Source organism: Diadema antillarum, unplaced genomic scaffold (assembly GCF_040938485.1).
Source record: "Diadema antillarum isolate AM-2024a unplaced genomic scaffold, OU_Dant_1.0 seq00000266_RagTag, whole genome shotgun sequence".
Lineage (NCBI taxonomy): Eukaryota > Metazoa > Echinodermata > Echinoidea > Diadematoida > Diadematidae > Diadema > Diadema antillarum.
The window spans coordinates 1,448,965-1,468,677 of NW_027271303.1; the positions used below are offsets into that span (position 1 = coordinate 1,448,965).

Sequence of the window (19,713 nt, forward strand, 5' to 3'; positions counted from 1 at the left end):
TAGAATTATTAAATGGGTGTATCTACAAAATAAATAACTTTTCCACGGATTCTGGTTTGTCGTATTTCTGCGGGATACTTTTCTTTACGATGTAAATTCACGGACACGGCCGTGAGTCGTATCACCTGTAGTGTGATACAATCAATTCATCATCCAAATGATGAGTGATTATCAAATGTCTTTTTAGAATATGAAGAAACATCTTTAAATGTTTAATGCTATAATGCCATATCAGTATCATTTTGACATCCATCTGCAATTGTACCAGCCAGTTTCCAGTTGAATGTGCTACAATTGTACTGTGAAGAGATGCAGATACAATATACCAGTTGTGTGGACACAAAAAGTCACAAACACCAATGATAAAGCAGTGTTTTGAATATCATGGAATTTATTTCAGTCGTACATTTGTTGATAGAATGTTTTATACCTGTTTCAATTAATAGCACAATACATCAGAATTGCAAGTACACTGGTATCAGAAATGCCATTACAACACTAAATACCAGTATTAAGATGGTCATTTTCCCTTGACATCTGTAGTGGAAAGAAAAAGCAAAATGTATCTGCATGCATGAAGATTAGTGTCATTTCAAGTATGGTACATATTACATGTATATCTATTTGTTTGAAAATGCACAGAGTGCAGGCAAGACATACACTGATGACTTGGGATCTGGTCTCTCATAACACAGCTACCAGAGTGATATTTCATTTCATAAATTGGATATAGAAAATAGTAAAGCCATCTCTCGTTACCATTCTCAGAATTACTGGACGAGAAACACATATTACTTTCATTTTGACAATCCTCGAAAAAATAGTAAGATATCAAATAGTAAGGACCTCCCTCATCGCCTTGCTCAAAAAACCCGGACGAGAAACTACTTTCTTTTTTTACTTGGCCTAACATTATTTTGCTTCAAAGAGATGAAATTAGATTCTTCACATCAATCAGAGTTGTACCGATATGATGTTAAATAGAGACGCCAATTTTAGCTGGTATAGCTTAATCATTACAAACCAATAATGAGTTGAGGACGTCGTCACCCAACAAATTTTTGGTAGAGCTGTTGCCTATAAAAGTTTAACTATATTTCGTTCTTATGGATATCGAAGCACTGTTACCACCAAGTGCATTATTTATCAGTGTACATGGAATAGAGTATTTACATAGTTGATCACATTTTCCTCCATAAACATTTTGATGGATTGTTTTCCGTTCTTACGATTATTATTCATTTATTCCGTTCTATTTTCACAGGGTATAAAAAGCTCTTTCAGTAAAAAAAAATGATTTACAAAGGGGCCCTGAATAAAAAAAATACATACAAAGTTACATACAAAAGTAGAAAAGTACAGTATATTAAAAAAATACACATTGCTTACACTCAATACAGAATATAAAAAAGTGTATATAATATTTATATATATATATACACACACACACACACACACACATATATATATATATATATATATATATATATATATATATATATATATATATATGTAGGACCTATGTATATATGTATATACACATAATGTAGGCCCCTAGAATCATTATGCCATCCATACAACATTGTACCCTGACATGTACATGATGATACATACAGATGTGATATTATGGTCAAGAAAATAGATCAAGGTCGTAGATGGTATACACTTATGACAATATTAGACAATGCTCCCTCCCATCTCTCATCATACATTAATGCGTGTATATACCATGAATTACAGTTATACGTATCTGCCCAGTGCTTTTCCTTTTCAGACCCGTTGATAGTTACCCCTTATTGAACTGATTCTCTGATAATATAACGATAATATAACACCGTTACCCCATGTATACCCTAGCTCACATGAGGTTTGATTGTGGCCTGCCTCATCGCCTTGTAACGAATCGCCAAATTGGATTGCAGCCAAGGACGCCCTCTCCCGAAAAAAAAATAAAGAGAGAAAGAGACAAGACTTTCAGACGATTAATTTGATTACCTCTTCTACTTTATTTTGACCGAGAGAGAAACAACTTAGCTGTTCGACATATTCTGTCACTGTTGTTTTGGTATTGTTTTTAGTTTCTTCTATGCTGTGCTGTCATTGTTGTATTTGGTCAATATTTGAATTGTGTAGAACAGTATAGGCCTAAATGGTGGTCTTCATCAATATTTCATTAATAAATCTGAACTTGATCCAACCCCTGTTTCATTCATTCAACTCAAGACCTCTTTGTTCCAGTAACTCTGGTGCTAATTTCTTTTCAGTTGTGGCTCTTACGTAATGATGTTGCAATTTAAAAAATAGGTCTTACCTTCTTGCGCCAGTGATGTCACTGTGTGACAGACAAGGCTCATAAGAAGACTCCATTATCATTATTATTATTATTATTATTATTATTATTATTATTATTATTATTATTATTATTATTATTGTTATTATTATTATTATTATGGTCATCATCATCATATTCATATTTTCCCTGTATCCTCCGTTCATCAAGGAAATAAAGCATATTGATGCAATTTGGCAACAAACAGTTAACATGAAAGCCGATATTACTGACACATGCATCGTCAAGGTGACCTTCATACAGAAAGTAAAATCTAGCAACCATTATCAGAGCAGTAGATTTTATTCGTTAACCCTTTTTGAGCTTTGAGTGCTGATCGGTACAGAAAACCCCATAGCGTCATACACACTGTCCAAAGTCCACAACACCGAAAGGGTTAGATTGGACATGACATGAGAAAGCTGTGGAATCTACTCACTTTATATCAAAAATCAACTTGTACGCGCCGATGATACTCACTCTGAGAAAAGAGCTTGCTTATTTATAATAAGGCATTTGTTACGCAACTGAGACCTGATTTCGTTGGCGACCTCTCCGTAGTCGTGACGACACGAACGACCATGAAACTAGCGCTCTGTCAGATCCCCCCCCCCCCCCATCCTCTTTAGTCAGTCATATCAATGAGCTTGGTCATATTCCTTTCGCCCTTCTAACTGTCCTCTGATTTGAGAGGTTTCGACATTAATTTTCCTGCATGTTTTGCTTGTATGATATCTTGTAACGTTAGACACTTACGCTTCCCAAGCCCTCGCCGGCGCCACGCCCACAGTAATCTACCAACTGGCTTGAAGAGAGACCTGTGGGTTTACTCGTTTTCGAAGCCATGATTTAAAAAAAAAAGATGACCAGTTTATTTTGCTCATCTCTTTTCGCAAACTATCTCTCACTCAAACGATGGAAAATGTGGACAAGATGATCATAACAGCATTTCACTTTGTTATTTCGGGGCCGTGTGAGAATACAGAAGTCCTGAAAATTTATTTGTGTACGGAAGTACTGGCGCCCCTTATGTTCAACTTATGCCAATGTCTCTGCATGTACATATAGGCTGTACACCAGTACTTTGCTGATTTCTACTTTGTGTTAAAGCTGAAAGAGATCAATGTATACTTCTCTCACCGATGCATTTACGACGGCGTGGTCTTCGTCTTTTTCTTTTTCGTCGTCGTCGTCGTCGTCGTTGTTGTTGTTGTTGTTGTCATTGATGATGATGTCGATGTGTTCCATGCGCGTGTGTGCATGTGTGCGTTTGGGCGAGCATGCGTGTGTTTGGTCTGTGTGTATCTGCTCCTTTATTTTGTGTGAAAGAAAAATGACTAAAGGTAGTAAGACAATGTCAAAATGTTAAAATAGGTGAATGATTATTATCAAATGCAGCGTGAGTAAGCGATGGAGACTATTACCGCAATGAATGCCACAGCTATCTCCAGAGCTTATACACAGATCCTTGTCTCTAGATGGCGGGACATGTTCAATTCGAAGAGCACCTCAGTACGTCATGATGAGATGAGGAATTGTTCTTAGAAATATAATGTTTTGAAGATTATCACAATTATGAGAGATTGAAATTGCCTCCCCCATGACTATATAACGCACAAAAGAAACCATTAGGTCTGTTAATATTTCTCACAGAAGTGGTTTCATGAAGCTATATGTGTGCGTTTGTATTTGTGAATTTAATGTATGCTTTATCCTATTGGTTAAAATAATTGAAAAAAAGAAACCAAACTTATCTTTATTTTTCAATTCTGCAGAATCGACAGACCATCCTGACGTCACTCTACTAACTCATGTGCCCCATTGGTTCGGGTGGGTTGCGAGTCTGCATGGGCAACTTTGAGTGTGGAATGGAAAGTGATGTCATATTCCACCCCACTGCTAAATAACGAATCTACAGGGACGTCAAAGGAAGCGTGCATTGCTATGGAGACAGCTTTCCTAACCTCTCTCACGCATCATCAGAAGGCATTTGAACGAATACCGGGCACGGTCAAATCGGAGGGACGGGAGGCCGTTTCCAGTTGCCCATCCCTGAAGTCCGAGAAAATGAGGTTCGAGCAGTCGCCGCCACTGTCTTCGCACCAGCCGCCAACGGGGAGAGACACCGCGGCCGCCACGTCGGTGTCTTCGAGTCTTCCAGAAAGCCCCACGTGGAAGACGACCTCGAGCGCCGGCGGGAATGTGCTGACGTCATCCAGCGCTCCGCACCTGACCGAAACCGGTAATGACGTCAGAGGTCTCTGCACTCAGTTCACTCCATCACATCGTGAGGATTTTTCGTTAATATTCATTAATGTGTCCTGTCGTTAATAAATATATTATGGTCACATACTCTCATCTCTACCACGGTACGCCTGTGAGGTGACCAATACAATACAACGTATTCGTTTCAGCTTTCATAGGAGGTTTTAAAGGGCATTCTTGCCAGCGTTTTTTGTTTGTTTGTTTGTTTGTTTTGTTTTTGTTTGCTTTCTTTTTTAGATCTACAAATTTTGCAAGAGGATTTGGAAAGAAGAATGTTAGAAATGAAGATGAATATCTAAATGGATAAAAGACTGTTTTGCTGATAGTAAATTCATTGCAATTTCTTCAAGCTGCTGGGCTTATATCCCTCATTATATTAGCTGGGTCCGTCTCTCTTTTGCGCCAATACATTTCCAGCGCATATACTAAGTACATCATTAGCTCAGATCATAATGTTGAATAAAAAAGAACAGCAACAAACAAAACAAAATGATGAAAGAGTGTATTTTCAGAGGACGATTTCAAACTATTTGAGTGTGCAAGAGGGGACATCACCTGGCGACAGAACGACGAAAAAGTTGTCTTTTGTTTGTTATCCGCCCGTATGTTTTTTTACTGTGTCTTCGTTTGAAACCATAGGAGCGCGTTTTCTCTCTCAGACGCTATGTTCTTGCTACATCCCAGTTGTCGTAGACTTGCCTCCTTTACTCATTCTCTTTTTCTTTCTACCCGCAGACAACGGTAAGATTAATCATAACATGTGATTTGTCTTTTTCCCATGCAGGAAACAAGAGCGAGGATACGTGTTGGGTGTGTGGAGAGAAATCTAACACATTTCATTACGGCATCCTTTCATGCGAAGGATGTAAGGTAAGGGCGACAGAATATAAGCAATATTATTGTCTCTAGATCTTGAGACTGAATAATAGATTTAATAAGGGGATCATAGTAAGCACGAACAGGTGCCCCGTGCCAAGGCCTATTTGCAAGTAGACTTTGGGGCTGTTTTGGGTTTTCTGTGTATGCCTAAATCATGATGTGTCTACTTCGCACAGAGATGTTCGCAAATCGTGCTATTATAAAGCTCAATAACCGTCGTTACCGTGTGAACAAGTGAAATAGTTACAGGCAAATTTCGGCTTTGCTTATGGCATAGGCGCGTTTGCGAGAGCGTTTACTGCAGCTACACCATCTGATACGTTGTAAAATTCCTGATAAATTGATGCACCGAGCGGTTTGCTCACTTTGTTTGTTTGTTTGCATGTGTGTTTGTTTGTTTGTTTGTTTGTTATGGTTGTTGCTGTGGCCTTGAGACTCAGTCCAGTGTTGACAGCGTTTTGAAGACCTCAGAAAAACGTACCTGCATACACCTGCACTTAATTCGCAGTGCAAGTAAAGGCCACATTACTATTTATTGCAGCACCCAACCGATTAAATAATACAGCATTGAAAGTGATTGTGCTTTAAAAAATCACAAGCCTTCCTTTTATGTCCCGTTAACATTATATAGCTTCATGGTCATAGTAAAATGGCCTTATTGACGAGACAGTTCACTTGGTGGCAGGGGGCGCTTCCATTAGAAGTTAATGTGAACTCGAAATTACGTAAGGATGTGCGATAGGGCAATACGTCGCTATGAGGCGCACTGTACGAGCTCATTAAAACTAATATGCGGAATATCATAATCAGCTAGACAGCCAGCGGTTTTCCTTTCCTTCCTTTTTCTTGTAACACAGACCTATTTGTTTATATTTTATGTCTATCACTCCCACCCTCTCTTCTCTCTATCTCTTTCACATGGTCTCCACCTCATTCCAGTTCATAGCTTGTTGAGCAAGTTTCGTCAAGCATGACACCGAAGTGGAAATCTAAAGCTAAACATCCGCTCATTAACTTTGTCAATCGAACAAAAAAAAAGAGAAATAAGGAGGTTATGAGACCAATTAATTTCACAAGCTTTCATGTTTTGCACAGTCATGTTTGAATTAGACTGAACTGTTAGTATCATGGCTTCAAAAAACTTGCAAACATTTTTTTAAATGTAATTTTATGATAATAGACAAATGAAGATGGCGAACATTTGACCAAAACGTATACTAGTAGGTTACTGAAGAGGTAGGTGGTTTGAGGCAAAGATATCATCAACTTGTCGTATTTTTCTAGTCTGCAAATGGGATTGTGAATATATTGATAATATCAGTATATTTCCTGTAAGCATTCCAAACTTACAAAATTGTATGCATCCTCATTTATGTCAGACGTCACTGGAACTTCCGCTTCTCTGTTTGTTGAACGTAGCACTTTACATGCCTGATAGGAATTGTTGTGAAAAGACAGCAGGGTTGTGATCTCGAGTTTCCCTTTAACCCGGTTCATTAGTGAAAGAATGGTTCTGGCCTCGTGTTGTCGTTGTTACTGCTGTTTTCCTGAATGCTTATATACGTAAGCTGATAATATCACAAGGTTTTCTGGCGCTGGCGCCACCAACGTCTGGCGATTCTTCAGAAGCCGTGCGACGTCACACAAAAATCAATGATGATGATAAACGAGAAAGGAGAACGATGTTGCCATAGCAACTAAAGGAGCAGTTTCATGAGCTTTAGATGTATACCATGGAGCAACTTAGCTCCATGTATATTCCTTGACATTGAGCTGGACTGTAAACAAAGAAACATGTAAACTTTAACCGGTTTTAACATTGTGCATTCGATTGAATCGCCTATTATCATTGTGTGCAAGCTTGTAAGATTGCATTTGTGTTTAATTCATCTCAGGTTTTCCTGTCTTATGCCTATGTCTTTTTTTAGATTTTATTTTATGTCTGCTTTGACGCATGGTCTAGCTGAAGAAAAAAAAAACCAACTTCTTATTTATTTTTCAGTGGTGAGCAGGCTCTTGCCGTGTTGAAATAAGTGTAGCACAGGGGAGGGGACGCAATAATACTTTGAGTCTTCTTGTGTGCGTTTCACAGAGTTTCTTCGCGCGGGCCAGCCAGAACCACACGAGTTACAACTGCCCTACCAAGCAATGCGCAATCAACAAGGAGACGAGGAACCGATGCATGTACTGCCGATGGAAGAAGTGTCTAGCCGTCGGCATGTCCAAGAAAGGTGAGTGATGAGGTAGGAAACAAGCAAGCAATTCCACCAGCAGGTAGACAATGTCACAAAAAGGTAAACACTGAAACTGGTATGGATAGTTGCTGGCTCCTGTAGGCCATCCAAGATGGCAAACACAACAACAAAATTTATGGGAAAGAAATGAATTGATAGATAGCAAGAACGGACTAGATGAATGACTACGTAAATTAAGAATTTGATAAATGAAAACACTGATTATTCACGTGATTGTGTGATAAAATACAATATGTAATAAAGAAAGAGAGAAAGGAATCACTGTTTATAGATTAATAGTAATGCGCAGGAGCGGAAGCTGTTGCAGAAGTGATTAAGAAAGATGAATTTAAGTAAGTTTGTCAATTAAACTAGGAGTATGCTCAGAGGTGCTTGTCGCTCATTCTTTTCTCTTTTTTGCAATCTGTTTTTTCGCTGTACCACAGCATCGAAGCTGGGCCGTCGCTCGAAGCAGCTCAAAGCGCAAATTGCGTTGAACAAGCCCAAAACTTGCACCAAGTCGTCGTCGTCCGACTCGGGGCTGGACAGCCCGGTGTGCAGTCCGGACGATGTCTCCTACCACTCGACCACGCCCAAGCAAATCTGCTCACCAGCCTCGTCCAGCTACAGCGAGTTTTCCCTGCACAATGAGTCTGCAGACCGAGGATCCCGTCACGACTTCCCGCAGCACAGCCCGGCCGCAGCCGCTGCCGCCCTGACGACGCACACCTCGCTCGACGAGGACCAGCGAGCGAAGAGACTTTGCAAATCGGAGGACGAGGAGAGGACGGCCACGCCCATCACATCTCCCATGTCGCACCAGTCACTACAATGGCACGATTTCTCGTCCGTCCCGCTGCCGTCCCCAGCCACCGCCTGGTTCAGCATCCCCGAGGACCCGCAGATCGAGCAGCTGATCACCAGCATCCACAAGGCGCGCGAGGAGAGTTTCATCTTCCAGTGCAAGCACGACCCGAACAAGCCGACCCCGCCGGCCTTCGACATGGCCTCCGTGCGTCAGGGCTGCCACGAAGTCGTCATCGCGTTCACGCCCACGCTGATGGACACCATGCTCGGGTGCATGACCGACATCATCAGGAGAGTGGTCAGCTTCTCGAAGAGGTTACCAGGATTCTGCGACCTGACCATAGAGGACCGCACGGCGCTCATCAAGAACAACATGTTCGAGATGGTTCTGGTCCATGCCTCTCATCTGATCGACCCCAACGGGTTCTTCGTCGTTATGGGCGACCCTCACATCCTGCTCCCAGTGGACTTACTAAGGCAGGTGCCCTTCAGTGAGACGATTGTCCCTCTCTTCAGGCTCAGCGAAAAGCTCCAGAGACTGGGGCTATCTGCCCGGGAAACCAGCCTCATGTGTGCCATGTCAATCCTGTCCCCAGGTAAGCACTTGCCTTAGATTACATGTCAAAAACACATAAGTATAACATGACTATTGGGGAGGCATACTAGCGAGATAATTCCATGCATGACGGGGACTTTCGTTACCCTTTACAATGTATGCAAATTGTTTGCATGGGGTAAGGTATTGTACCGAGTGTATCTACCTTCTTTCCTGATACATTAATTGCAAGAATGTATTGCGTCCCATTTCAAGGCTGCTGTCCCGACATGACAGAGCCACGACGGGTTTTTAGACGGAGTATTGCGCAGCATCAGACTAATAAGAGCCCATATTGCAAATGGATGACGATAAATATCTGCGCGTATATGTCGTGTGTCGCCGTCAGTCCTGTCGCGACTTGTTCGTCACCAGGCACAGCTTACTGTGAACACAAATCCCTTGACGCACCAATTGTGGTATAAAGAGTGTAGAAATGGAAGGGTCTGGGTTTACTAACGAACGGCACGGCGTTCGAATCTCTCCCTACGCCTTTACGTTATCTGCCATGTGTATACTTCCTTACAATATCCTCCTCACCCTGGGACGGCCCTGTTTCATAAAGCTGTTCGAAAAGTTACGAACAACTTACGACTGACTGGTGATCAGTTCTGATATGCTATGCTTATCAGAATTTCCATCATTCAGCACAAGAACCGATCACCAGTTGCTCATAAGTTGTTCGTAACTTTACGAACAGCTTTGTGAAACAGGGCCCAGGTGTAAAAATGACCGGATACCTGAAAATTAGGGGATTAATACCGACGGCGGGGCTCTTCGGGAGCGCGGTGCTAATGCTGTAGCAGTTACCCCGAATAAGGAAGACTGTTATTTTGATATGAAATATCATGTCTTCATGGACAGATTTTCTTGTTGTTCTTTGCCATACACCAAAGATTATGGTACAAATTAGATTTATTTTAATCAGGGTGAAAAAGATAAAGCGCTATCAGAAAACTAAAATTTCGCAATTTCAGCTGGATTGTGCGTTTTTTTTTTCAAAATGGGTGGATGGGCATTACATACTTGTACATTGTGCGTACAGCTGATAAAGCATGCATGGCAAGATTAGAATACACGGTCCTTATAAAGAATCTAAAGCTAAAACCACAGTATTCTCATGTTGCTTTGGTTTTTCGTTCAAAGGCCAAAGGGTGATCATTACATCCTCATAAACTAGCGACCGATGAAGGCTACCTCCATCGGAAGTTTGCCCGTTATAATGTTCTGCGACTCCAAGCCGCTTTGTAATGCATGCCGCTCTGCCGTCGTGTCCACCACATGTAGCGTGACACTCAGAACATTTTGCCTGTTTTCCCATGCCTGCAACATTATATCACCAATATTATGGAGGTATATAGCACTAGGCTCATATCGATGTACAGAAGAAACGTATTCCGCATCCTCATTGCTTTATACTTGTCGTTCTAAAGATATACCCTGTCGGGACCCACCAATCATAAGTCAGAATGGAATCATAGAGAATACTTCAGGTAAGAAATATACAGGAGGCATAAACTCTTCTTTTATATGCTCCACTGTGTCTGACCCTTTCTGATCCTCATGTAATGAGAGATGATGATATCTTCGCCGCCTCTTGAAGCGATTGTGAATTAATTGTGGGGATTTTCGCAGAAAACGCATAGTAATTATGATGCACGATTATACAGTAAGCCGGGGTGGAATAATTGCGTAATTACGCGCCATGGGGACTTACGAGAAGATACTATGTGGTGCGGACATCAATTCTAGACGAAACAACAAGAAATTGAGTCTTTAACCCTAACTAGGCCGGGGAGGGGCCTCCGAGGCCCCCCCCCCCCTCGACGTTCCGCGCGATGTATTGCTATCGCGAAAAGCTATCGCCGCGACGTTTCATGACTTTTTTATTTCGAGTCTCCTGCATCTTTTGACACCAAATTTGCGATGCCCGGGCGCGCGGTTCCAAAGTTGCGCATAAATATGTACGTACATGTCAGACCAAAAATTGCTCAAAAATGTGAATTTGTGTCAATTTCAATGCAAACTGTGCTTAAAGGCAAATTTCGTATTTTATTGATTAAAATCAATTAATAACATGTTTTCTTCTTCGGAACAATGTCGCGGACAAATTTCATCGAAAAAACAATGAAAAACATAGAGTCGAAAAAACAGAGAAATACATTAGAAATTAAAAAAACAATAAAATACTGAAGAAATTTTTTTCTGATGGCACAATTTTTTTCTCTTACATTTGCTAAGGACACTAAGAAGAATATTCGCACAAAAAAATTGCCTGTTTGGAGCTTTTAGTGATTTATACCAAATTGTCTGATTTCATGCATCTTTATGCATAAATTAGCATAATTTAGCATAAATTGTATTTTTTTTTTTTTAAATTAACTTCATGGCACTTTAGATGACATCATAGGCAATGTGTCGCGATCGCGCGGTCAACAGCCGAGATCCGGAGGGGGGCCTGGGAGCCCCCCGGCTCTATCATCTACCTAAATAGCCCAGCCTAGTTAAGGTTAAGCCTTCTCTCTCTATCTTTCTATCTCTCGCCTTTTCACCATTCTTGTCGATAAAGCATTGATATTTGACTGGAAATAATAGACTTGTGTTCAGAAATGACACGACAATAACATCTTAACATAATTATTTCTGTACCAGCCTGTCTCACACATTAGTTTGCTCTTAGAGCGCATATTTCCATAAATATCAAACATTCATAAATGACAAGCAACGCCTGAGGATTTGCTGAGTGAAAACAAACGTTCTGTCATGACCTGTAAGAAAGAATAATGTAATCAATAAACATCCAACGCTGAGAAGACAAAACTACATTGTAACTCCGTTATCATCAAATGTATTTCAAAATCAAGATACTGTACGTCAAAAAAAAAAGTTTCTTGATTTGGAGTACTTAAAGATATCTTATCTGAAGAACAACCATAAAACGGTAAATACAATCGCAGAGCAGATACGGAATTACACACAATTAAATACACACACAATCGCGATGAAATGCGGCTGACTGAACGGAAACCTTTCACCGTAATGTTCTTCTCCCCGTCTTATATTTCCACACCCAGACGGAGAGGAGATCGAGCAGCGTGATCTAGTGTCATCGCTCCAAACCAAGGTCCTGCACGCCCTCCGATGGGAGGTACGCAACTCCGGCCGCGTCGACCCCGAGGACACGTTCATGCACATCCTCATCGTCCTCCCCATGCTCCGTGAGATGAACGTCATGCACCGGAAGATGGTTTCCACCTTCAACATGAAGATGCCGGGCATGTTCAGCGACCTGCATCAGGAGGTCTTCCAGTGAGTGACCGCGGAGGGCGCTCTACTTCATGTCCATCTTTTTTATTATTATTATCTTGCTCCCTGGGACCTCCCCTCCAAGAGTGGCGTCGTCCCCCGGCCCCAATCGCCCCCACCCCCCCCCCCCCCCCCCCCCCCCTTGTGTTCTCCCCGCAGCTGACAGTGAAGAACGACTAACGATCATTGGTGCCGGTCGTGAAGAGACTTGTGATTATTCTAAGCTACGTAATTGCAGCTGCCATGGCAACAAGAGAAAATACCCTCTGCTGTAGGTTGATGCTGAGTTTGTGTGTTTCTTGTTTAACTAACTGCCATAAAAGCTGCAGTTATTTTCCCGTGATGATTGTAAAAGCTCTGTTAAACGGAGCCTGCACCTTGATAAAAAAAACAGGGGTGTACGCGTTTCTTGCTTTCGTCATACGTTGTATTAATCCGGTTTTGTACGACGATAGAGGATAAAACTTTTTTTTTCATGATGGAGAGTGACTCTAGTACAAATATATATGTACCGAAATGCATTTCCCCTTCTCCAAAAGGCATACAATGTCAGTGTTTATCCATTTGCCACGGCCTACTCCTCGGGGGATCATGAGGAACAGTCACGGCACGGGTCGATAAGAGGATTGAGTTTTCTGACCCTCATAATGTGTCGGCAACTTCCCAAAACATCGTGTTTGTGTTGTTCGTGTTCTTTCCTTCTTTTTTTTTTATTTGGTTTGTGAGTGTTTCATTGAAAGCACGAACCATGAGATTTTCTTACTTCGGATGCCTTAATCTTCAATACCTCGTGTCGTACTTCCGGATGTAAGGGACCGTGAATTAGGAGCGCAAAAAGTTGTTGTACTCTATCATCGCGAAGTACGGATGCGGTTTGGGGTTAATTACCCCATAAAATCTACCACAGGTGTTTTTTAAGTAGTGATCCAAAGAAGATTGAGATCATTCGCATTCAGACGCTGACGAGTTCGAAGACGTTATAAGTGGGAAATGGGAGGAAAATGGCGATTTCTCCTTTCGGATGTGTGGATTCAAAGTGTGTGACAACAGATTGGAGAAAGCGAACAAATTGCAAGACGGATCTCTTGTCCAATAGTAAACTCAGTGCATCATGAAGCTCATACGAAAGCCATGTGAAATTTTCAGACAAGAAAGTCGGTCCGCTGTGCCAAGCACTGCAAATTTACTCGCGTAGTAAACCAAAAATGTCGGACAGAATCATAGCATGCCTCTAAGGATGCCTTGTCTGATCTGATCTAAAATTCGGAACGATATTGAAATCGATGTGATCGATAATTCGCGTAAACAACGTTGTTCATCTCTATGGTAGCATTGCCATTACGATGTATATAGAATGACTCATTGTGTATATTATACAGAATCTTCTTTTGTAGACAGGAAAGGCGCATGGCGCCCGTATCAATATTGTATTTCACTGCCACGAGCACCGTAATACACAGTGACATGTATATTAATACATCATGTTCTCGCCAGTAACTGACTCCATAATCACTGTGAGTGACTAAGATACATGATGAAAATCAGCTAAACAGTATTAAAATTTGTCTATTTTATTCCAATAACAAGACACAACTACTAATCAAAGTTAAAACTATCGACGAGAATGTGTAGATAATGTATGTAGGTCTGGTGTTCGCAGTAAAGACGGTGGCATTTGGTATACACTGTATTTACATATGAATTATGTTATTAAATGCACTTTCCTAGATGGGCTATATAGACGGAAAGGCTACTTGTATATATACCCAGGAAAACTCACTGCAACTCACAATGAGAAAGTGAATGAGGGTCATCCTGAGTTCATGCAATCTGTATGACAAAACATACAAATTTAGAATGAAAAAAAAAAGAGGATGTTAAGTATAGCACCGGGTCATCTTTGAATTAAAGTGAAACTCTACTCCATGATTCAGTTGACTTAGACTGAACTCAGGCGAACGGAACATTGTTCGTTTCATGCGAAGACTAAGACTATAAGTTATGGAATTGTTAGTTGCCCCCATGTTTTCACGAAATGCAGGGTACTTGTAATTGATCGCAATTGATCACGATCACATTCTATGCTTTACATCCTTACCTCATCTGCTTCGCATGTATACGTGAAGGTGATGTTCGCAATTGATCACGATCACATTCTATGCTTTACATCCTTACCTCATCTGCTTCGCGTGTATACGTGAAGGTGATGTTATCTCTGTTTCGTAAATGTTCAACGTTCTGTTTGACTGTGTCAAGTTAGGTCAACCTGAATATAAAAAGGACAGTCCTTTTTAAAATAACCATTTCTTGATCCGGATGGATTCTGGAGGGGTCGCTATGCACCTGTTGAGATGCAGCTGAATAATGATATATTTACGATGCAGGTGACACCCCAAGTCCAGTCCATAAATATGCAAAATAGATTGTGTCCCCCCCCCCCTCAAAAGTGGACGTGAATTTCAACTCGAACCACTTCTGTGTGGATCACCAAGTGGTACCTAGGCTGTGTGCAGTAAATCATCACGATTGCAACGGCGGTAAATGTCGCATGCTTTAATTCGTCGTGATTGTGTTTGCTCTCACATTGAAATCTGAAGAACGGATAATAATTAGAATACCAGCCCAACCGCATCGTTAGGTTGCCATGTCATTAATTCATTAATTCATTTTCAATGATCACAAGCTGTGCAGCTTGAAGGTGTACATTTTTCCCGTTGTCAGACGCTACGCAGAATATACGTATTTCACCTTAAGTCTTCTGTATATTACTGGTTCATCAAGTGATTTTAAACAAGCATGTTTCCTGCAATACGGGTGTTTCTCAGACCATTAGACAAATCCCGTATATTCTCCTTCTTCTTTTATTTAAAAAAAAAACGATCAGTGATTGCGACAGTATTCTATGTTCAGTTGGCAATACACATTGTTGTTGTTTTTTGGCCGTTTTATGATCTCAGTTATTTTACGTGGTTTGAAGCACTTGCAGCCTTGGCTTAACTATGCGTCACTGTGTAGATTGTATCCAGCCGCGTTTGACTTAGACACTGCGAGATATCTTTAAGGTCTGTAGTAGCCTATCTTCTCTTTTCATTACATCTTGTTTATCGCCCATGACTTTGCCTCATAAGATAACAATGATGAAAAAACTGGAAACTTGACAATTCTTTTGAGGTCGATGTGTTCATGGTGTAAGGACGTCGAGTTCTATTCTTACCGATGTGTTGCGACACTTTTTATTTTTGCTGTTCTCATCAGAGACATAATATGTCATCTGTGTTTTGTAAGTGATATATGTCGCTTGTTTTCTTGCTGACCATAATATAGCGTTTGTACATTTTAAATTCAAAGAATGCAAGCATATTTTCCTTTTCTGTAATTTCCTGTAAAGAGTACAAAAATTTTGCATTCGTCTACTGATAAGGCAGTTATCATACATTCACGTCTCTCATCAAGAGTGGTATTTTGTTTACTATATGTAAGAGCACCCCTAAATGACGATGCAAACAAACAATTCAAAATTATATGAAAGTACAAGACTTTAGTGATTTGCGGAAGTTATATTGCTTTCATAGCAGTTGTCTATACCAGAGAGGTATTTCTGCTTAGATCACTTTCTTGTAGCCATGGTGATTTTGTTTTTGTGGTTGTTGTTGTTGTTGCCAAAGACTTACACTGAATGGTAAAAGAACTGAATTTATTATTTCGCATCAGGTAGTGACTTCTGCGTCATATCTATAAAAAGAGAAATAGTATACAAAAAGAAACAGTGTGTGTCGTGACCATGATAACAAGAAAATAAATCTCCAGTCCTTCCATCAACAATTAATCATTTCGTTCTGTCAACGCGATTATGTAAAAAAAAAAAAGAGCAATGAGAATCGTTCGAAAGACGCTCATAAGTCGGTTGTGTACATTTTGTGTACATTTTATAAATATTGTTGCATTTTGTTTTTAGTTTAACAACTTCGTGGTTTGTACAGGGTATTGCATATTTTCCAGTCTGTATGCCTACATTGTGATCATCATAAGTGAAGATTTATCTGTGATTTTTGTAATTATCATGAGTCTGTTTGGCCGTGGAAGTTGGGTTCTGTACTCGATGCACTGTAGATACCGTATACGCTTTGAGAGGCAAATGAATGATGCATTGAACTGATAAGTGGATGTAGTCTAGACATGATCATGAAATCATCCGGACAAACCGAGCATACCTGTACAGTACATTGTGATCAACATGCACAACGCCTTCGAATATCCGGAAGAGTTTGGTCCTATTGATTCTTCAGTAGCCGACACGTGGATGCGATAATGTAAACTCCCGAGCAGGAACTTTCACCTTCTAGCATGCAGCATTATTGTCAATAGCGCCACCTTACGACTAGGCCTGCAGCTTCTCCGATGGCCGGAACAAACACTTTTTGTATAGTATTAATAGCATAAGGAAAAACAGTCTGTATTCTAGAATGTCGAAGTGTATTGCCACTACCATTTTGGGCGGAAAATGGGAAATGTATTAGGGCACATTCTAATATGTTTGTAACATGAATTTCTGCAGGAGAGAGTACGACGTCGTATAAACGCAGATATCATTTACACAGTGTAGTACCATTGACAGAAAAAAAAAAGAGAAAAAAAAAGAGAAAAAAATGTTTATTCTCACCTTCTAGTCCTATCTATTCACCATTCTTGCTTTTCTCAGAGATAAGTATCCGGCGTCTGACACTCGCTGCTCGAAAGGCGAAGAGCAGTAATATACACTCAGTCGCCCTTGGCTTTGAGACTGTGTTATGTGTGTGAGATATATTTTATAGACTTTAGCAGTCTATAATCAGTGAACTATACTACTTGGCAAATGCGCGTATGCCCGTGAGCATAGAGTATAACTAGGGTATCAGGGTAGAGGCAAAGTATATTTTCCATTGTGTGTGAGTGTGTTTTGACACACAATTCTGTGGATTCACTTCGTATTTTTTAACTGTCATTATTACTATTATTCATCTGTCATATTCTGAGTCTTCTGTAGATCTTAGTAGTGCATCGGTACCTGTTTATGTGTGTGCGCAGATTCGTGCTGAAGTTGAAAGCAGCTCTTTTTCAATAACGTATAGGGATGAGGTATTACCGTGTGCAGCATTCGAGGTGTAGTTATATGACATATCAGTATTATGTAACCAGAATGTGCGAACAGTGTTTACGCAAAGGTGTACAGACGTTAGTTTTATATCCATGTTGTTCATAAACAGACGTTAAAGTTTTCATCATCTTTACGCCCCTGTTGTGGTGTATGCTTGAAATCAAGCGTCGACCAATTCAAGCGATAGACCAGTATGCTACTCTCTGATTGGTTGAAAACCTTGGTATGGTACGTTTGATATTCGTGTTTGATTTCAAGCATAAGAGCTTTAGGGTCATTCAACAGGGTTGGGTCATTTTGTGTGTGTGTGTGTGACATACTTAACTAAAAATCCAGGGCCCTGTTTTATGAAGAGTTAAAATTGATTATACAGTTGATTTCAACTGTGAGTCTATGGCAGCCTATGTGGTAAGGAAATTCAAAATCGCTGTTGTCTTTTGATAAAACGGGGCCCAGGCCTCATTAGAACTAGGCAAATATCTGCCTGTAATGACTTCAGAAAGAAAATGGTATCCCAACAACTTTTACCGTTCGATCAAAGTTAGCATCATGGGTATCGCAATTTCAGACTGGGGAATTTATTGCCAATGTCGTTTGTAAATCTATGTGATGTCCATGTGTATAATTATATAAAAGGAGGTAATAGAATTAATATGTGGTTCAGCAAATCCATGACAGATTTCTGGTATAATCATGCATCGCTATAGCAGGGGACAAAGTTCATATTGACAGAGCAAAACTTGACAACATTTGAAATGATCTTCATTGTGAAATGAAATGAAAAAAAGTTGATACTTCCGACCGTTACATGGACATCAACATGCAGTATGTTCACGAGATCCGATAGACTGATCCTTTATGCAACAGGAAGAGGAGGAGGAGGAGGAGGAGGAGGAGAAAATCATGAGATATCTAACATTCTGTACACCAATTAAAAGAATTAACATCCATATAATTTTTCGCCCTCTCTCCTTTTCTCTCTCTTTTGTGTATCTGTTTTCCCCTTCGCTTTCTTCTTGTCACGTTTTATGTTTTCTACTGTTTAAAACTGATGTGCTCGAAGTCTTGTTTTAACATAATATGTACAATTTTAAGTTGTAATATCCATATATCTTTCTGTGTGTTTAATCGTTTGGGTTTTTTTTTTTTAGTAGATCAAAAGAAAAAAGTCCGCCACGAGATAAGATGCGTTTTTGGACTTATACAATACATCTCACTTATTGTACACTGTGTAGTAAGTATACTGTCATTTTTGCATGAGTTATTTTCGTCGTTGAATTCAAAGATCTTGCCCCATATGTCATCTTTACTATACTGTACTTCTATTACTTCTACTTCTACTACTACTACTACTACCACTACATACTACTACTACCACTGCATACTACTACTACTACTTCTACTATTACTACTACTACTACCACCACTACTATTATTATTATTATTATTATCATTATTATTATTATTATTACTACTACTACTACTACTACTACTACAACTACTACTACCACCACCACTACTACTACTACTACTACTACTACTACTTCTAATATCAGTACCTCTACTATGAACTATTACTACTCTACTACTACTTCTAATACGTGTTCTGTCATTTTTGCATGAGTTAATTGTCGTTGAAAGAATCCAAAGATATTGCCGCATATACTGTCATCTTTACTACTTCTACTACTACCACTGCTATAACAACAACAACAACTACTACTACTACTACTACTACTACTACTACTACTACTACTACCACTACTACTACTATCAATACTTCTACTGTGAACTATTACTACTCTACTACTATCGCTTGACAACATATAAGGCTAGTAGTAATACAATAACGTCCTTAATTCCATATACTACTGATACTGCCGTTATACTTCCAACAAAGACGCTGTTATCCTCGCTTCTTATTCATTGTGTCCAGCTGCATGCTATATACTTGTACAGCTGCTATAAATAGACTGCTATAATATTACTCCTGTTTCTATCACGTACACTTCTGCTTTAATCTATACATCTTCTACAATCTCTGCATACCTGCCACTGCTTTCGTGATTCTATCACAAGATTATTATATTCATCCTGTGTTTTAACTTTTAATTTACCGTTTTGGCTTTCTATACAACTCATAACACTTTAATGCTGGTTTTGA

At 40.0% G+C, this 19,713-nt stretch overlaps 1 protein-coding gene across 1 annotated transcript; it reads left to right on the plus strand.

Moving 5' to 3' along the window:
* Positions 1 to 4,273: 4,273 nt before the first annotated feature.
* LOC139729873 (probable nuclear hormone receptor HR3) lies at positions 4,274 to 12,422 on the plus strand. The gene is made up of 5 exons (XM_071640797.1): positions 4,274 to 4,616; positions 5,379 to 5,464; positions 7,566 to 7,704; positions 8,154 to 9,110; positions 12,184 to 12,422. The coding sequence occupies exons 1-5, from the start codon at positions 4,274 to 4,276 to the stop codon at positions 12,420 to 12,422; spliced, it is 1,764 nt and encodes a 587-aa protein (XP_071496898.1).
* Positions 12,423 to 19,713: the final 7,291 nt, after the last annotated feature.

Bases quoted from the DNA above. Each gene is read 5' to 3' on its own strand.
- LOC139729873 (XM_071640797.1), top strand. From the start codon at position 4,274: ATGGAGACAGCTTTCCTAACCTCTCTCACGCATCATCAGAAGGCATTT. The intron at 4,617-5,378 runs GTGAGGATTTTT...TTTCCCATGCAG, and splicing joins TCAGTTCACTCCATCACATC to GAAACAAGAGCGAGGATACG. The intron at 5,465-7,565 runs GTAAGGGCGACA...TGCGTTTCACAG, and splicing joins TTTCATGCGAAGGATGTAAG to AGTTTCTTCGCGCGGGCCAG.